General features: G+C 45.7%; 1 protein-coding gene across 1 annotated transcript in view; it reads right to left on the bottom strand.

The window, feature by feature from the left end:
* ADAM19 (ADAM metallopeptidase domain 19) overlaps positions 1 to 18,101 on the bottom strand; it is a 35,445-nt gene that overhangs the window by 3,732 nt on the left and 13,612 nt on the right. Inside the window, exons 5-21 of the mRNA XM_069773059.1 lie at positions 17,281 to 17,357; positions 15,457 to 15,649; positions 14,918 to 14,983; positions 13,471 to 13,542; positions 12,465 to 12,631; positions 11,194 to 11,278; positions 10,819 to 10,958; positions 9,007 to 9,184; positions 8,282 to 8,371; positions 6,837 to 7,032; positions 6,447 to 6,555; positions 5,717 to 5,921; positions 4,501 to 4,581; positions 3,325 to 3,433; positions 3,087 to 3,222; positions 2,792 to 2,858; positions 2,034 to 2,249 (exon numbers count right to left, since the gene is read on the bottom strand). Of these exons, the coding sequence (XP_069629160.1) occupies positions 2,034 to 2,249; positions 2,792 to 2,858; positions 3,087 to 3,222; positions 3,325 to 3,433; positions 4,501 to 4,581; positions 5,717 to 5,921; positions 6,447 to 6,555; positions 6,837 to 7,032; positions 8,282 to 8,371; positions 9,007 to 9,184; positions 10,819 to 10,958; positions 11,194 to 11,278; positions 12,465 to 12,631; positions 13,471 to 13,542; positions 14,918 to 14,983; positions 15,457 to 15,649; positions 17,281 to 17,357 (2,187 nt within the window). The remainder of the gene's footprint in view (positions 1 to 2,033; positions 2,250 to 2,791; positions 2,859 to 3,086; positions 3,223 to 3,324; positions 3,434 to 4,500; positions 4,582 to 5,716; positions 5,922 to 6,446; positions 6,556 to 6,836; positions 7,033 to 8,281; positions 8,372 to 9,006; positions 9,185 to 10,818; positions 10,959 to 11,193; positions 11,279 to 12,464; positions 12,632 to 13,470; positions 13,543 to 14,917; positions 14,984 to 15,456; positions 15,650 to 17,280; positions 17,358 to 18,101) is intronic.

Raw genomic sequence — 18,101 nt, 5'->3', positions numbered from 1 at the left:
TTCATGAAGACTGGATGGCCTTAAACTGCTGGGCAGCTGGCTTCGAGCTGAGGACAACCAAACAGGGTAACAGGGTTACCTCGCTCTGCCTCCTAAATGGAGCTGCAGGCTAAAAGCATGTCATGTTCTGGCTACTAGATGATCCAGAAGTTTTAAGCCTTGAATTTTGCAAGCAATAGGGAAGCTATTTTCCAGAGCGTTTTAATTAGCCACATTATTGATGCACTTAAGGTTGGTTTTCACACACATAAGCTCACTATATGATTGCCCATACAATGCCTGTAAACCCTATGTACATGTGCCCTACAAACACACACAGCCCTGTACCCACCTACAGTCAGTTATGACTTTGTTTGTGCGCACAGCTGTCCCTAATAGGATACTCAGAGCATTATATTTTCCATTTGTCTAATGACTTTCAGTGTAAAGCATGACCCTGGGGAGAAGTTACCCACACAAGAACTAACTGCCTGCTGTTGCTTAGTCTCTGTGCTGTCGCTGGCTTACAGGTGTTGATTTAATAAACACAGCTGCACTCACAACTTGGAGGGCACCCAAAAACCCTGCAGTCTCCTTAGACTAGGCATAAATGTGATGCTCGACGGCCACATCAGCCGATGCTTGGGGATCTATCGCTCTCCAAGGACCCTGCCCTGTGACGGCAGGAAGGACAAGGCAGACTAAATCCCACCGACTGCCGGGTCCAAAGAGCTCCTGTAGGAATAGCAAGAGAGCAAATCTGGCAGATACTACAAATGTCTAGGAAGGATGCCGACACTAGCAAACAGTGAAATTAATGATTTCCCCTGTACCTTCTACATTTTGTGTCACTCCTCCAACCGAGAAACGGCAAAGTTTCTTTTGGAAATCCTAGAAAAAGTGTTCCATCTAGTAGGTCTGACTGAGATAAAGAGACTGGATGCATTGAGGAGGGAACACAATGGAGATTGTGGGGAACTTGTCAACAACCAGCTGGGAAGGATACCTATTCCTTATTGACTACAGTCAGCTTCCTGCTTTTGTTTTAGTTTTCTTTCCTGCTGAAGTGCCGGCTGTTCACAGGAACAACAGAGCTAGAAACAAATCCCATTCACTAAAATATTTTGGGTTTGTTTTCCTCTGTATCTTTCAGAGAGAGACTGCCTGGGAGCCAGCCTCCTGCTATCCCCTGTAACTGAGCCCTTTGCTTCTTTGTTAGACATAACCTGATAAAGCTAGTAAGGAAATATTTTGGTAAAATGGGCTTAAGCCCATCTGAGTGATTTGCTATCCTTCCCATAAGAATGTGGGGTCCATACTAAGCTCAGAACAAAATTGCCAGCAAAAGAAGTAAATCAATACCCTTTCCTTATAACCCTCAAAATAACCTCCTGGCTAGGATGCTCACATAAGATGGGGTCAGTCTGGGTTAAGACTAATGTTTCCTAGGCAACATGCTAAAGGTCCCATTTCTGGTCCACATCAAAATTTTTTTGAGGCTCCCAAGGCTTTAGTCCAGGAATGGCCAAATGCAAGATACCCGAGGGATCTTCCCAAGGAATGGAGATTCTGTACTCAGTACTGAACCTCAGGCTTATCACTGCCTGTAATCTCAGAAGGGCTTGTTTCCAGGAGATAAAATACATGCAAATGGTAAAAGGAGCTATGCTAGGCTTGCTTAGGGAAAAATCCATACAGTCCTTTTATTCCTGGCAAATCATCTATCTGATCTGCAGCTAAAAAATGTTTAGATGACCTTGGTAAGGTGAATGCTGCTTTGTGATCCGAGCTACCTGACTTCAGGTCCAGGTCAGAGGTATCAGGGGACCCGAATTAAGAGTAATTGTGCCTGCTGGCATCCAGCACAGTCATTGTCAGCTGCACTACAAAGCAAGGAAAACCACCAGTAATTGTCCTGTGGCGAGATGGAGCACGCATTAGTGAGCACAATAACTCCTACACCCCCCTCCCATGGTTAGAGAGATTTCACCAGCCTCACTCAGAAGAAACTTCCCATCAAACAGCATCTGCAGGACAGCGGGGCGACTCCGTACCTGAGAGAGGGGGGGTTTGGGAGCAGGGGGTGCTGGCCGGCTCGGGGGTGTCCGCCGGGCAACGTCCTTTGCAGGTGCCGGCTGTGCTGGCCCAGTGGGCTGCCCCACGCCGCAGCTGTAGCCGGCGGAGAAGGCGGGTGGCTGCTGCGAGTTTATTCGGAGCCCTGGAGCTTGCTGGGGAGGAGGTTTTGATGGGATTTCAGGGAAGCCAATCACCTGTGCAGAAGACCCAGAAATCCCCGGAGTTAGGTATTTCCACTTCAAACCACCTTTTTACTCTCTGTTACGCTTTTGAGGATCTACATGAGGTCTATGAACCACATAGTAGAAAATATTGCCTGCAACACCAGTATGTGTTGTATATGTCTAGCAGACCTTGATTAGGTAGATTGGGACAATTTGGGATCACAAAGCAGAAATAGGAATCAAGAGAACAAAGTAACTCAGGCATTAGTGTTATATGTGACTGCAAATAAAATAGTTCTGAGAGGGGGATGTGACAGAAGAGGATCTATCAGGAGCAACAAGCAGCCACACAGGCCTGGTCAAATCCCAGCTCTTGCCTTTAAAGAAATCACTAGAAATAGATACTACATACAGCTCCCACTGGCTTTCAGCCATGGGTGATGTCTGTCTACTTTTGCGTGGGATCCTTTGATAAAACCACTGCCCAATCGCAGTGTGAGCTGGAACCACATCCCACATCTTAGGGCAACTGCATCTCTCCCGAGGCAGGTGGAAGGTGACCTTGCCCTTACCTTCCTCTGCTCCTGGGGGGTTTTCAACTTGAAGGCAGGGTTTGCATGCCCATTTCCAGAGGTGTCGCTGAAAATGAGAGAAAGAAAAGAGTGTTATTTACTTGATATGTTTTCTCCTTTTTCTTTGCTGTATTTTCCATTATGTTTTAACTGAAGTAAAAAAATGAGAAGCAAATACGGACTATACCAACAAACCCATTTAGTTATATTCCTCACAGCCTTTGCAATTTCTCTTCTGTGCTGACACTGAAAGGGGGTGGATGCAAGCAGACAAGGCACAGCACTGACAATTTACCTGAACTGTGGGGTCTTCTTTAGAGAACAGATGGCAAATCTATTCCAGCATTTCATATAATAGAATAAAAACATGATTCCAATGAGAAGGAGAATGGGAGCCAGGATGGCGAGAGTTATCACAACTGCTGAAGGGCCTGAGGGCAAGAAAGTAGAGTTAGTTAAATGGAAAACTCTCTGCTCCCAATCTAACTCAAGTCCTTCTGAGGTGCCACCACAGCAGAGTTGGACCCACTCACCTTCAGGCGTGGGGGGACCACTGTCCAAGCTTCCTCCTCTCCCCTGCTTGTTGCAAAACGGGGGGGCCCACCCCTGGTTGCAGTGGCAGTTCTTGTTGTTATTGCAGACCTGGAGCAGGAAGACTCAGAGACTTTAGTGCCAGCTCCTAAAGAATCTGCAAGCTAAATAAAATGAAGCCCTTGCTGGATAATGCACTACAGAAGAAACTCTTATTGGCATAAATAGGGAGTTAAGTACCGGGAAACATTTTCTTTTCAGGAGTGACAGTGCCTTTTATTCTCTCAGAAATTGTCCCTTTTTCCAAAAGACAAGTGGCTGAAGGGCCACTAACCTGGATTCAGGACAAAAGCAGCATTTAAAAGTTCCTTTCTCTTGTTCTTATCTCAAAACTGAAGGACTTCCATCCAGTGAAGGTTTCTTTTTTGCTTGGCCCATTGCTATTTGTTTTATTGTCTAGGCAGCCCCTGGAGGGGGCCTGATCCCTCTGGTTAGGGATGTCCTGTGCTAATTGTAACATTTAATTTGATTCTGTGGAATAGCTGACAACTATTTCCTACAGCTTCACAGACTGTGAGAGAGGAAGCAGACTGGGAACGAAAGACCGGGTTGAGTCCCTCTCCTTGTCAGGTACATCATGGGGCCTCCCAGGCTGCTCAGGGAGGCACACACTGCTGCATTTATCACTCCTCTCCATTGCCTAACTGGACTATAGGGATGGAGAGATGCTGATGTTTTGTGCCAGAAACATCTACAAAAGGTATAAAAAGTTCTCGCCAGCCTTTTCTTTCCATCCCCTGCGGGCATAGCATAGCACAGTTTGGAATAAACTGTTCTAAACATGACTTTTTACTCTTTTTCCCTCAGTAAGTCTGATTTTTTTTTTATTTAATCTAAACTGGGCCCAGAAGTTTTTTCTGTAAGATTACCCCTTCTTGTTTTCCATTCATTGCAATTCATATCCCTCCTGTGGACTTCCTTAAATCCTATGTCAAAGGGACACTCACAGACCAGAAAATGCATCAAACATGGAAGGAATGTGCAAATTAATAATCAAGAAGCCGGAGTCTGGAGCAAACCTAAGCATGGTATCAGAACTGAGTTGAACAACCATCCACAGATGAATGGCAGCTCATCCTGCTTCAGTATGAAATGGAGATGAAAAGGAAGGCACCTACTCCATGCCCATGGCACTTCTTGCTACAGCTTTCAGACTCGAAGATGATGGATGTGTTCTGGCAGCGTCCCTCAAAGCAAACCTGCAGAGAAAGGATCCAAACACTTAGCGCTAGCTCTTTGGGTTATGTACCATATTACCGCCTCACTATTTCGTGACTTGTGGGGTCCCAGACACCTTGGCAATACAAGTAATACCATGGTGTCCTGGTTTTGGCTGGGAAAGAGTTAATTTTCTTTCTAGTAGCTGGTATAGTGTTATGTTTTGGATTCAGTGTGAGAAGAATGTTGATAACACACTGATGTTTTCAGTTAGTATAAACACTACTTAGCAACAAGTCAAGGATTTTTCTTTCAGCTTCTCATGCCCAGCCAGCAAGAAGGCTGGAGGGGCACAAGGAGTTGGGAGGGCACACAGCCAGGACAGCTGACCCCAACTGGCCAAAGGGGTGTTCCATACCGTGTGATGTCATGCCCAGTATATAAACTGGGGGGAGTTGGCCTGGGGTGGGGATCGCTGCTCGGGAACTAACTGGGCATCGGTCAGCAAGTGCTGAGCAATTGCATTGTGCATCACTTGTTTTGTATATTCCACTCTTTTTATTATTATTGTCATTTTATTATTGTTATTATCATCATTATTAGTTTCTTCCTTTCTTTTCTATTAAATTGTTCTTATCTCAATCCACAAATTTTACCTTTTTCCTTCTGATTTTCTCCCCCATTCCACTGGGTAGGAGGGAAGTGAGTGAGCGGCTGTGTGGTGCTTAATTGCTGGCTGGGGTTAATCCACGACCCCTGGGCAGGACAACAGGCCATGAAGCTAACCCGGTTCCCAAGGAAACATTTAATCACTACCCTGAATCGCAGCTAACACACATCAGAGAACTCAGAAGTTCATAGCTTGGCCATGCCCGTGTGGCAAGTCTGTGGAGGAGCTCTCATCTGTCTTGATTTCTAATTGTGTGTCACCTCTAAGCAAAACAACCTCAACCAACTAGCAAATCCCAAATTTAGCACTGGCCCTGGCCTTCATGTGGTAATGACTTAAGATAAGGCCTTTGGTTTGTATTCTTCCATTACTTCTCAGAAGCCTCTAAGAAATTATTTTTCTCTTGCTTTGCTCAATGAATGGCTTGATAACCACAAAACACTTTCCAGACGGAAAAGTGATACCTTGAACCTCCCCAAAACCATTACAGGCAGGACTGTACCTACATGATGGCTCCCACATTTTGTTCCTGTCAGCACCAAGCCAGGATCGAGCATCTCCTTTTCTTCACTCTCAGATCTGTATACATGGGTCCCTCGGCACCTCAGCTGTGTCCTCTGCGTGCGGATAGTTGTGTCTATGGCCACCGCATTGGACTGCAGGGGTTTGGAAGCAGAGCTCTGGCACTGGATCTTCCCACATTTAGCATCTCTGATTTCAAAGGAAAGGCTAAAGTGATTATTTCTGGCTTGCTGCATGTTTCACAGGCATCAGCTCTACATGTAAATTAAAGCAGCAATGTTGAGACACTGTTCAATGGCAAAAGAGCAAGCACCTCCCAAGAGCTCGCCCAAGCAACAGTGTCTGATGGGTACTGATGATACCATTTCACTGTCCCCATGGGTAGGCCAGCCTCAACAAAATCACAGATAAGACTAAGAAGTTTTTGTCTCAGTTAAAAAGGTACATTTAACCTATGGATTTGAAAATCCCCTCTTCTGTTGCTTGGGAAAAATACCAACTAGATGTGTTAAAATGCAAAAGGCAGGGAAAATGGTAAACTTAAAGCTGCAGTCATAAGGGCTCTAAGTCTGATGAGGATGCAGCTGGTTTCCCAGGAGGCAGAGGGAGGGAGTGAAACCAAAGCATGGATCAGTTTTATCTACTGGCCCATAATTTTGTAATATATAAAAACATCTCCAACAAGCAACTCTTGGCTGTCACTCTGCTTTCTACCTCATCTCGCACTTCCTGTAGTTGCCGTAGATGTCCTTCCCACAGTTCCCGTAGATGTCTCCAGCAGCATTAACCTTCTCAAAGCAGGCGTCTGGTGCTGGCCTTGCTCCTGCACGGAAGAGACTCAGGTGGCTGATTCCTGTGGAGCCTGGCAGCCCATCTCACCCCAAGCCAACCAGTCAGTTGCTCCTTTTCTGGGATGGTTTGAGCATGGGAAATTTTTGCTGCCTCCTCCAAGCAAGCAAGGCAGGAGAAAAGGCTCCTCAGACTTCACTACTGATAACGGGTATGGAAGGTACTACTGCCTTACACAGGGTGAATAGTAGTAGGATGCCACATAATATTGCCTGTTCAAAGGACAACGTATTTCACTGCAAGTAGTGTCCTTACCAGGCCCCCACAGCTGCAAGCACTGATCTTTATATGTGAGACACATGCCGCTGTAGCAATACGCCTTTCCTCCGTCGCAGGAAGCCCCATCGATTTGGTAAGAGTTGGGGGGGCAAAACGGTGACTCGCCAGTGCAGTATTCTGGGAGGTCACAGAGTCCTGAACTTTCCCTGCAGAGAGTTCCCGGAGACATCAGCTAAAAAGATACAAAGGGAAAAAAATTGAATTATTGCTTGGCACCTTTGTGGTTTCATGTCTGCACAACGTCTCCCTGTAGATAAGAAAAACCTTGCATGTGTCTCTTCATCCACCCTGTCTTAGGTTTTTTTTGAGGTCAGCAGTGATCCAAATGACTCTGTAACTTCATTAACTGGGTGAGCTGTGTAGCATCAAATTAACGACTGGATCCCTTCCCTAGGTAGCAATGAAATCATGCACAGAAAATAAGGCTGCTAGATCTCAAGGGGACATCAATCCATCTCCCTCTACCCTAGGGTGCGGTCTGATTTACCTAAACCATTTCTGACAGATGTTTGTGTAATCTGTTCTCAAAACCCTCCCTGTTTGGGAAGTTTGTTTCAGCGTTTGGCTGTCATTTCTGCTGGAGACCTTTTCCTAATGTAACTTATGTCTCCCTTGCTTATGAGTTTACCCAGTTCATTCTTGTCCTGTCCACCATGGACATGGAGAACGGAAAGGCATACACAGTTACATCTGGAAGGTTTTTCAAAGTGTCTTGTGAAAGGAGTGAGTCCAGGTGGATCCCTGGAAAATTGTTTTCCACATGCTCAGGCTAGGTCAGTAAGAGCACACAGTCAATGTGCAAACACAAAAATGAGCTTAAGAGAAATGTTTGCCTGTGTTCATTTTTGAGGTAATTTGTTGTCAAAGCTTGAGCTCTTTGGCTCCAAAATCAGAAACACACTTTAACCAGCCTCTATAAGGAGAGCTGAGATTTAAAATTATAGTGGTCACACACATACAATCCTCTTTGCTAGTGTTTCTTCAGCAAGCACCTGGGCTAAAGGAATTCAACTGCATCCCAGAAAAGAGCAAATACAGCATCCAGCCTAATCCCCGGAGGAAGTGTTTGCTCTAAGAGCTCTGCCTAGATTTCTTCTAGAGCCAAAGGAGAGAAATATTCATTCTGATTCATCCCACCCCTAAGTGTTTAAGAGAGGCAGTATGACTTCATTCCAGCAGCATTCACAGCTCATCTTAAGTTATCACAGGAGCCAATTAAATCAGTCAGCTAGAAGAAAGGACCCTACTAGTTTGATTGCACTCATAGCTGTTGTACCTAAAAATCAGACCATGCTGCTTGCAGGTGAGGAGCTGAACTCCATGTTTGGCTGTGTTTCGTCCCCTTTCCCCTCCGTTTTTCAGCCTCACACTTCCTCCATCGTTATTCCCTCTCCTCTCTTAGGAAAACCCAGACATCCCACCTTGCACTGATGACAGCAGCTGCCATGGGCACAGTCGGCACCCGGCTTCAGGGAGCAGGTGCTGGCGTCGCAGCAGGGGTTATTGCATTCCTGGAAGACAGCGAGATGCAGCAGAGTTTACAAGGCAGATGTTCAAGACAAGAACATGCCAGAGCATCGAAATGTGAGGCTGACGCTAATCAGTTCTCGTACATGATGAATTACACGCAAACAAAGTAACAGGAGTACGTTCCTGATACCCAGCACGTGCTGAATTACAGTACTGCATAGTTGTATCCTCTGTTGGACTGAATGGATACTACAGGTTGTGCTCCTTACATCTGGTGAGTCGGGGCTGCTGGTTCCAGTTCCCTTTTGTCTTATTACTCAAAGTATGGATTTGGAGAAATGAGATGCAGCACTAAGAGAAGTCCCATCTTTATCAGGAATGGAGCCGTAGGTAAACTGAACTTATATATGAAACTGCAACATCTAAGGTTACTTTTTCTGATGAAGTTTTCATCACCTCTATTCAGCCATGGATTACACCACCCCCGAGTTCTGGGATGCATTGTACTACACACTGTGAATTTAGACAGACGTGATACTTTACAGCCTTGATTTACATTGTGTATACACTTACATACAGGGAAGGCATCATATCACATAAATGTATTTGCAAAATAGATAATAAAATCATTGTGTCCCACTAAACCCCAAATGGTTGGAATCTGAACAATTGTTACCTCCACCTCTCCACAGTCACACTCCTCCCCCTCTTCCAAGTAGCCATTTCCACATTTCTTCCCACCATACATTTTTTTGGTATCCGGCATATTGGAGAGACACATCCCTCCACCAGACTGCAGGTACTTCTCCAGCTCTTTTCTATTGCACTGGTTGAATACCTTGGGGAATGGGTGCCTGAATATGGACAATGTAGAAAAACATCAAGACAGATCTGGGCAATGGTTTAGAGAACCAAAAAATGAGCACATGCAAATCCTGACAAGTGCCAAAGGACACAGGTCTCTCTCTGAAATCTATGAAACTGTGCTAAAGCGGATCGTGATTTTGTGTGCCTGTTCAAAATCAGATCCATCTGGATTACATTTGAAGATAAGGTGAGATTGCACTGCAAGACTATCTAGTAATGTAATGGCCTTAAAAAATAAAGTTTATCGAAATGAAATATGTTGAGTTAGATTTGACTTTGATAGCTGACTAGTATGGCTGTCCTTACTTGCTCAATACTGAAGCTGTGGCTTATTCCCAGCTGCTTGAACAAGCCTGCAAAGCCAGCACTCGGACAGTGAATAACTCTCGTGAATCTAACTGCTAGAATAATATTTCCTTTTTCCTATCTACTGCCTCATTGCAAAGGATGTGAATATTTGCTGTTACATGAATTATTAATTTCTGTTGCTACAATGCCAGAATCTATGCACTCTATATATGACCGTACATGTGTGCATTCATGTTGTGTGTTCTACTTGCATGCCACTGTTTCCACTTCTCACCTAAATGTTCTTCCTTATTCGGAGGAAATCATGCACATAAAAGAAGATATCTATGGAGAAAATTTTGTTAAAACCTGCTAAACCCCAATGAGTAAGGCTTGAGGAAACAGGGAATGTGGCTTTAAGTGAATGGGTTTGTCCGATGTTTTTACGTGACTGAAATATAGAAGCTGTTGTGGTTCCTCATCCAAAATGAGCTTTAGAATCCCTGTGGGTTTCCAGAGTCACTCTCGCTTCCCCTTTGTCTTAGAGCCAACTATTTCTTCCCTTTTAAGCACAGGCTGTCTGTGGCTCACTGAAACCAAGTAGTATTCTTAAGACAACATGCAGTCGATCTGTTTTCACGTCTTCTGACTTAGAAATATAGCCCTATTGCTGTGCCTTTTAATAAAAATCAGTTATTTCCTGAAGCAATCCTTTTTCTGCTCGTTACCACATTATAACGTACATTAGCTGTTGCATGAGATGCTTTAGAAACACTATCAACTGTCTATCTATGCATCTTGTGTGCAACACAGAAATGAAACCCATGTAAACCTCTACATGCCAAGGTCACACATGTTCTGGTCACCCCTCATTTCCCTGTACTTGCTGGCAATAGGCAATCCAGGTTTTGCAGAAGGATGTGTGCATATATGCATTGAACTTGCTTTGGAGTGAGGGATCATTTGGTAGGACACGGTGGGAAGCACAAACTCTGAGATGAGGGATTAGAGGGGTCCTGAGACAGTCTCTCAGGACATAAGATAGGAAAATTTTCCTTTTTACCAGACAGTTTAGAGCTCCGCTTCTAAATGCTTCCAGGTCCTTACATTACCTAAGGCCAATCTCAGGCAGGAATAAGTTCATTGGGAATTTAGCAAATTGGTACTGATAGATGAGCCAGAGTTTGCCCAGCAGTATTTTCTCTATAAACACACTGGCTCCAACAGGCAGCAAAAGACCCACCTTCAGTCTGCATTTCTAGCTCTTACTCCACCAAGGCTCTTGTAACGAAGCCCTTTGCATTTCCCCTGAGACCCCGTAAGATGAACTCACCCAGTTGCAGAAGCCATGATGCAGCCTCCATCTTCTGCCGGGGTAGTACAGCAGCCAGCTGAATCATGATTCATGCCAAAATTGTGTCCCATCTCATGGGCAATGGTAGCAGCAACACCAATGGCATTATCAGAGTGATCCTGAGCAAGGTGAAAGAGGCACGTCAGCATTTTACCTGTGCACCTTTGAGTCAATGGGGTAAGTGGCACTTCTCATTACTACATGTAGAAAATATCTACTGAGGTATTCCTGCCTACGAGCAGGTGAGCTAGAGGCCTTCATGGGAAATATTTTCTTCCTGAGCTTTCGGAGGCATCTCTCCTATGTATTCGCTGCTGGCAAGAAACATCATATTAGTTCTTAGCAATTACTTACCATGTTTACTCCTCCTGACTGGAAATCAGAGCACATGGCCATCACGGGAGCCAAGCCCACTGTGGTACCTTGGAAGGGCACACCCCTAAAATCAACCCAGAAAGACCATGAAATGGCACTGAGGCACTTGAGAAGGCAAGACAGAGAAATGCATCCTGCAGTCCACAGCTTCATACATACACACAGTGTCAGGTGAATGCATTTTCTTTTGGAGTATCTTCAATTACATGACATTATAGCAGAGCTACAAAGCCTTAAGACCTGTTTTTCTTGGACTAGTACTTTGTTTTATGGGCCAACCAGCCAATCCTATTTTTTTATAATGATCTGGTGCCAAAAAAGTGCTCCCGCTGAGCTTTGCAACAAGCACAGAAAAGACTATTTCTGGATCCTTAATTGGGTACTGTTTGTGAATACTTAATTTACCTTAAGCCTGATATTTGCCAGCTTGGGATTCAGGGACTTGACAGAGTACTAGATAACACCTTTGAGGTGCAGCCATGCTCGGCTCCTGCCTGGCGAGCTGGAATTCTGCACTGTCCTTGCCGGCATGTCTGAAATGGAAGCCCTGGAAATTGTGCTTAGGACATGACCAGGTAAAGATGAAATACAGTAATTCTAAAGGGGGGGGGGGGGGGGGGGGGGGGGAAGAAAACCAACCAAACAAAACAAGAAAAAAGGCATTGTATCTCTGCATTTCAGTCCTACAGGTTTCTCCTCTGACTCACCACTATTTACTGGTGGATGAACTACTATGGAAGAGGTAAGGAGGTCTAACAGTTGCTGCAAATTTTTCTTCCAATGATATCTGCATTGCTGGCCATAGCTACTGGCCCTAATGAGATCAGTAGGATGAATCACAGACCATCAGCTAGCTCCCAGCACCATGTCCCCCGTGTCTCAGTGGGATGAGTTAGGAATGGATGCCTTCCGCAAAGGGCTTAGCTCCCCTTTACAGGTCTTGCTTGTGGTTCAGATTTGTCTTGAAATTGTACATGTAGCTGTGACAGATCATGTGCAGCTGCTTGCGATATGCACACACAATAAAGTTGATGCACTTTGATGCGTGTGTATTGAGACTGCTGACAAGCCTGGGACCTCCACTTTTCCTAACATGGTTGTGCTCTGAGTGCCAGAGCTTAATGCTGGCTGAGCAGCCTCTACATAAATCTGCCACTCTGAATCTTAAAACAATATAATCTTACATACTGATTTCCCACCCACCCAACCCACTAGTCAGAAACAGGTTATTTCAGGAGAAATAAACTTACGTGATTAGTTGGGCATTATCGTGTTTTCTGTGCACCCGCTCCTTGCTGCTCCAAGCCAGAAAGGACTTCAGGGTGGAGTAGGGATTCTCAGTTACATCGCATTTATTCCAGCTACTCCAGATCTCCAGCCCCACCAAGGCAATCCGGATATTCAGGGATCTGTAAAACTAAGATACAGGAAGGAAAAGAGATGACAAAATGAGCACCACTTATTTATTTTACTGTGTTTTAAATCTTGAATATAAACCCTGCTAAATGTTGCTATAGATACACACGTCCAGAGAAGATGTTTCCTCTGGAAATGCATTGCAATTTAGTGCCACACGTCTGCAGAGAGAAATGTGCACCACCCCCAAACCTAAACACGATTGAGCTAGAGATGCTGAACTTTCACTTTTAAATGAATGACAGATAATCTAGAGAAACCAAGACTGGAAACTGACATCATGTTTATCTTTAGATGTGTCAAAATTCCTGAAAAGAGGAAGGAAATAATCTGCTGCCCACATCAAGTACAAACAGGACAAGTCTTCACGGGCAGTAGGGTAAAGGGAGTGGTGGAAGGAGTTGAAGGGGAGAAGGGGAGTATGAAGGAAGTAGATCTGAAAAGTAGACAATTTTACTTCAGCAGCACTGGGTACCACTGCAAGGATGACCTCTGAAGGCTCCTCCCAGCTCTACTTACCAAGATTCCTACAATTTGAAGTGAATACCTTAGTCTCTTTTCAAAAAGCATTATTGAGGTAACACAGTTAATACAGAGATGTATAAAAACACAGAGATGCTCACGCTGGTTCCAAGGTAAGGAATGGAGATTGTCCCACCCTGTCCCTGATGTCCAACAACAGAATTGTTTGGCAGATGCTCTCCACTCCCCAAGTCACTGGGGAGGGTGGCTGAAACATCATTCTCTCTCCCAAGAAGGCGGTCTTCCTCTGTTGCAATTAATTCTCATAATTCATGATTTGGGCTTTGCTTTCCTCATTTCATGCACACCTGATCTCACCTTATCTACGTAATTAGCAGCCTCCACTAATTTAAGCCTTGTTGCTTCAATATTGAAGTGATGCTTCTGAAACTGAACAAAATGAACATGTCAGGCAGCACAAAGGCAACTAGGAAGATCTGAAATGTGTTAAAACAAGTCCCATTACTCTGGCAATAAGAAGGTAACTATGAAGTGAAGCCTGAAAGCCTTCCTTCACTGTACATCTGACTATAAGCCCACCCATACATGTTTATTCAGAATTCATCCCTGGCATCCCACTGCAGGGATGTTACTCAAGTGGCGGTAGTAACACAGTGGTGCAACCCAAACTTACCAGAGCCCCCAGAGCCAGGGACTGACAAAGAACTGACAAATGTGCCAGGTAAAATATATGGTAACGTGACTTCATGTCTGAGGTCAAGGCTGCCGTACCACTCATCATCTCACTCATTCAACAAATTTGCCTATTTAAACCACCTGCCAATTAATGGGTTAAATTTAGCAAAATGTTTGATTCAAGGAATTAAAGTTACAAAATATTTAGATTTTTGTTTAACAGGTGATAAAACCTGGGACTTTTCTTCTAGCAAGGGAGACAATAACGTAAGGGCAGTTAGTGACAACACTGTGAGGGTGTCTACCCCAGCTTGTCTGATCAAACAGTGAACAACACATGGCAGTTCCTGGGTATAGTGTGTTTTCCCATAGTTTCCGTGGTATCCTGCTGCCTAATAGAGAAACCAAAATAGGTTCTGCTTCTAGTTTTGTTCAGAATAAATTATAGCCTGGAGCACTATGTGGTTTTCCCTATTGGAGTTTCAAGTTGTAAATTATGAATAGGACCAGTTTGACTCCCGTCTGTGCTGGAGATTAAATGATCAGCAAAATACTGCACGGTTTGCACTGTCAGTAAGTACATCTGGTGTGCTGTCCAGGCTGGGGATGGGGGAGGGATTGCTGACTTCACTGGGTCTCTTCCAGCCCTATTCTATGATCTGGACCCTTAAAAATGTCTATTTATACATCTGCTATCAGCTCAGAGCAGAGGATGATCAGTTATCTTCTCTAGAGATTAAGTGTACTGCAGAGTTAGAAGCACGTCGTTCCTGGAAGCCCACAAGTCACCCCAGGCTGAAGGCAGTCTCGCCCATCGATAACTAGGGCCGACCACTGGTACCTTGGGAAGTCAGGACCAACCTCTGACTCTAGTCTGTCATCCAAATCACAACCTGCATCTCTCCCCGGCCGACAGCGGCTGACAGTGGTGGCAGAGAGGTCATGGCTGCTAGGACAAAAGTGATCAAGACACAGGTCTCCCTGTCTGCTGGTGGGGGTAGGACCGTCGGGATAGTAAGGGGAAACCTGGTGAGCTCCAGCTGCCCTCCCCACTCCAGGAGATGCTGCAGGTGGGATACTTGCTCTGGGCCCAGTGCTCAGTTGGTATACACATGACCCCACTTCTTACCTCTGCATAATCAGCCACGAGCAGAAGCTCCACGTACTTCGTAGCCTGCAGAGTCTCCCGTTTCACCTGCGGCAGCAACAACATAAGTTATTTCGCCAATATCCCCCAAGAAACTCTTCATAAAACATATGTACAGGTCATTTCTCCCAGTTTGTTTTTTGCTGGCCATTCACCCCACCCCATCACACACAGGGACCTCCAGATGTGATTGACTTATAGCAACCAACTTATAGCATCCACTAGCTACAGCAAGTGCCCATAGGCCTGTCCTCAGCCCACCTGATTGTTCACATATCAGATGCATAAATCTGTGTAGGAACAGGTACAGCCCAGATTCCTCATGCTACACAATAGTCCCCAACATTCATTTATTTCCCTGCTGGAGCCACTATTTGGCAACCAGCTTGCTACAAAGCCTTAAATATTCTCCTTTATTTCACTTTCTGAGCTATGGTCCAGGAGAACAGCAGGCTCCTCCAGCTTGGAACAGGTGGGAAATTTGGAGCGTGGTGCATGGACCGGGTTTGAGCCCTGCTTACCCTCTGGCGGGGTGGTTTCATCCCAGTTGTGAAGTCCCTGAGCCAGTCTTCAGCTGCATCCCCAGTGCCCTGGTAGCCACAGGTTCCTCTCTGCAACCTCAGGTCGTCTAACTTGTAGATCAAGTGCTGGTTTGGGCTGTCAGGAACCGGCTCTAAGATATAGCTGGAATTGCTGCTCAAGACGATAAGTCCTCTGTTGAAACGGGAAGCAATAAGAGGGAAAGTTAATTACTACCACAGCAACTGGAGACAAATCCTTCTTCTGCTGCTGAGTTCCTGTCTGACCCTGGCAAGCCACTTATCCTTACTAGGCCATTCAGTTCATTAGTAGAAAGGATGGAAATATTTTGAGTTCAGAGAGGGGAATCCCTGAGCTTGCATAAACTAAAATCTATTCAATGGGCCTCAGACATTCAATTAAGGGGCTATTGGAGCATGCGCTGCAACAGTGCTAACCTGAGAAGTACTGACTTTCTTAACATACAGCTTTTTCTTCAGGAAGCTTTTCAACCAATTGAAGAAATCTGTCTGTAACAGAACTGACCTAAAAAATGTGAAGACATTGTCAACAGAAAAACCACAGTTCTTTCTGGGACTTGCACATAGCCATACAGTTCTGGGTTTCTCAATGAGCATGTTACAGCCAGGAGAGCTGGAAATCTGTGTTTGATGCCCACTAGAAGATGTGTAGTTCGACAGGCAGCACGCTGCCCTGTGAAGGCTCAGAGTGAAAACAGCCACGTGTGCTCAGCTCCCATGCCTTCCCAGCAATTAGAAAACAATGTCGAGGAGTGACCAGCACACACTGACAGCTCAGGGGTGCGGGAAGCCTACTGCGTGTGCACACCGAGACATCTCCATCTCCTCTGCAGCTGGAAGGCAGAGCGTAGGAAAACGCAGGCTGACAGAAGCAAGGCACACTTGTGACTACTTTTGCTTTTGGATTATTTATTGCAAGCCACAGGTGGCTGCAACTGTCCTGTTTATCTCTCTGGGCTCTTTGGCCTGTGCTACATTCTCTTAAGATGTCTCGGGTTTGCTTTGGCACCGGCTGTTTCCTGGCTGGAGCCAATCCCATCAACACAGCTTCCAATCAGCCCTCGAGAGCAGATGACCACAAATATCAATAAAGCCCATGTGGTGATTTGGAAACAAACTCTGAGCTGGTGTAAATAAATGCAGCTCCTTGGTCGCAACGAGCTGTTTCATTTACTCCTGCTGAGGATACAGACCATCTTTTCCTGCCAAAGACTCCATTACTACCAAAGCAAAGGTTTTAAATGCATAACACACGCAACCCCGGCACCACCCAGGGAGAAAGCAGAGAGGGGGCTGACAACCCAGGAGGAAGTTCAGACTTGAAGACTTTGCCCCAAAACGCACACAAAAACTTGCCAGTTGTGAAAGACTGGGAGAAGGAGCTGGTTTCTGCATTAGTGTAGAGTATTGGGCTGGGATATGGCGAGTCCTGTCCCCATCTCTGTAACGATGCAGCCCTGAGTCACTAACAAGAGTGTCTTTTGCTCCAGTGGACTCTTGAGTTAAACTCACTCATTGCACGAGTCCACATTGCCAGCACAAAGGGGGAAGGAGTCTAAGAGCTGGCTAGGAGGCCATGGTTACTAATGACACCCAAATTTCTGCATCTCCCTCAACACATTCCCTTTTATGCCCAGGACCCTTGGCTGAGTGGCATTTGAGAAGAGGTCTCTCTGCCTAGAAAGAAATACAGCAACCAGGCTGCTAGGGAGCAGAACTTGTGCAGCAGCACGCTGAGAGCTGAACAGAAGCATTCCTGCAGCTCCGGCATCACCGGGCACTTACCGCAGCCCTCGGCACGTGCTGAGCGTGACACTGGAGTGCTCCCAGCCCCGCACCACCCCATGGTAAAAGCAGTGGTCCTGGAAGGCAGAGGGAACAAGGGTTGGCAATGCAGTTTCAGGATCGAGACCTGCTATATTTAGGCATCACTGACTCCCATACAAGTACTGCCGATACTGCAGCAATTGTTCTCTTTCCACTGCATTTGGCAGTTGACTATCATAACTAAATCTCTGTGAGTCTGCATCGAAATTTGGCCTTTCAGCTGCCATGTGCGGCCTGTGCAAGTGCATCAAACGGCTCCTTGTTGCCAGTAAAAATTAAGAGCTTTGAATCCCCAAGGAAGCAACTCAGATGGCTGCAGCATTAAGGCTGATCCAAAGCTTTCTGCCTGTAACAGGAGCTGCCTATCGATGGCAGCGGGCCCTGGGTCAGGCCCCAAAGGACGTGCCTTCAGTGCCAGAGAGGGTGATGCCACGGACAGCGGGGAAGTCCCCGTCTGGGGGCTCCTGGCAAGACAAAGGCAGCCTCTGGCAGGGACAAGGAGGCTTTGGGGCAGAAACGCCAACATATTCATCACATCCCTTGCCCTCGCCCCGGGACAGCGTTAGTAAAGATGATCTCATGGGGTTTTTATCTCTTATTTTTGCATTGCAACCAATGCACATCTTTGTGCCACTGCAGTGGAGAGTCAGCCAAGGCCTGCGTGAGATCAGTAATTTATGGGATTTTTACTGAACAGGAGCCAGCTTACACGGGCTGGTTTTCCCAAAGGCTGGGAACATCCCCAGCATGGAGTACCCGGTGGCAAAACTAAAAGCAAG

This window comes from Haliaeetus albicilla, chromosome 27 (genome assembly GCF_947461875.1).
Source record: "Haliaeetus albicilla chromosome 27, bHalAlb1.1, whole genome shotgun sequence".
NCBI classification, from domain to species: Eukaryota; Metazoa; Chordata; class Aves; order Accipitriformes; family Accipitridae; genus Haliaeetus; species Haliaeetus albicilla.
The sequence above is the reverse complement of the archived record's forward strand: the minus strand, read 5'-3'. Positions and strand labels throughout refer to the sequence as shown.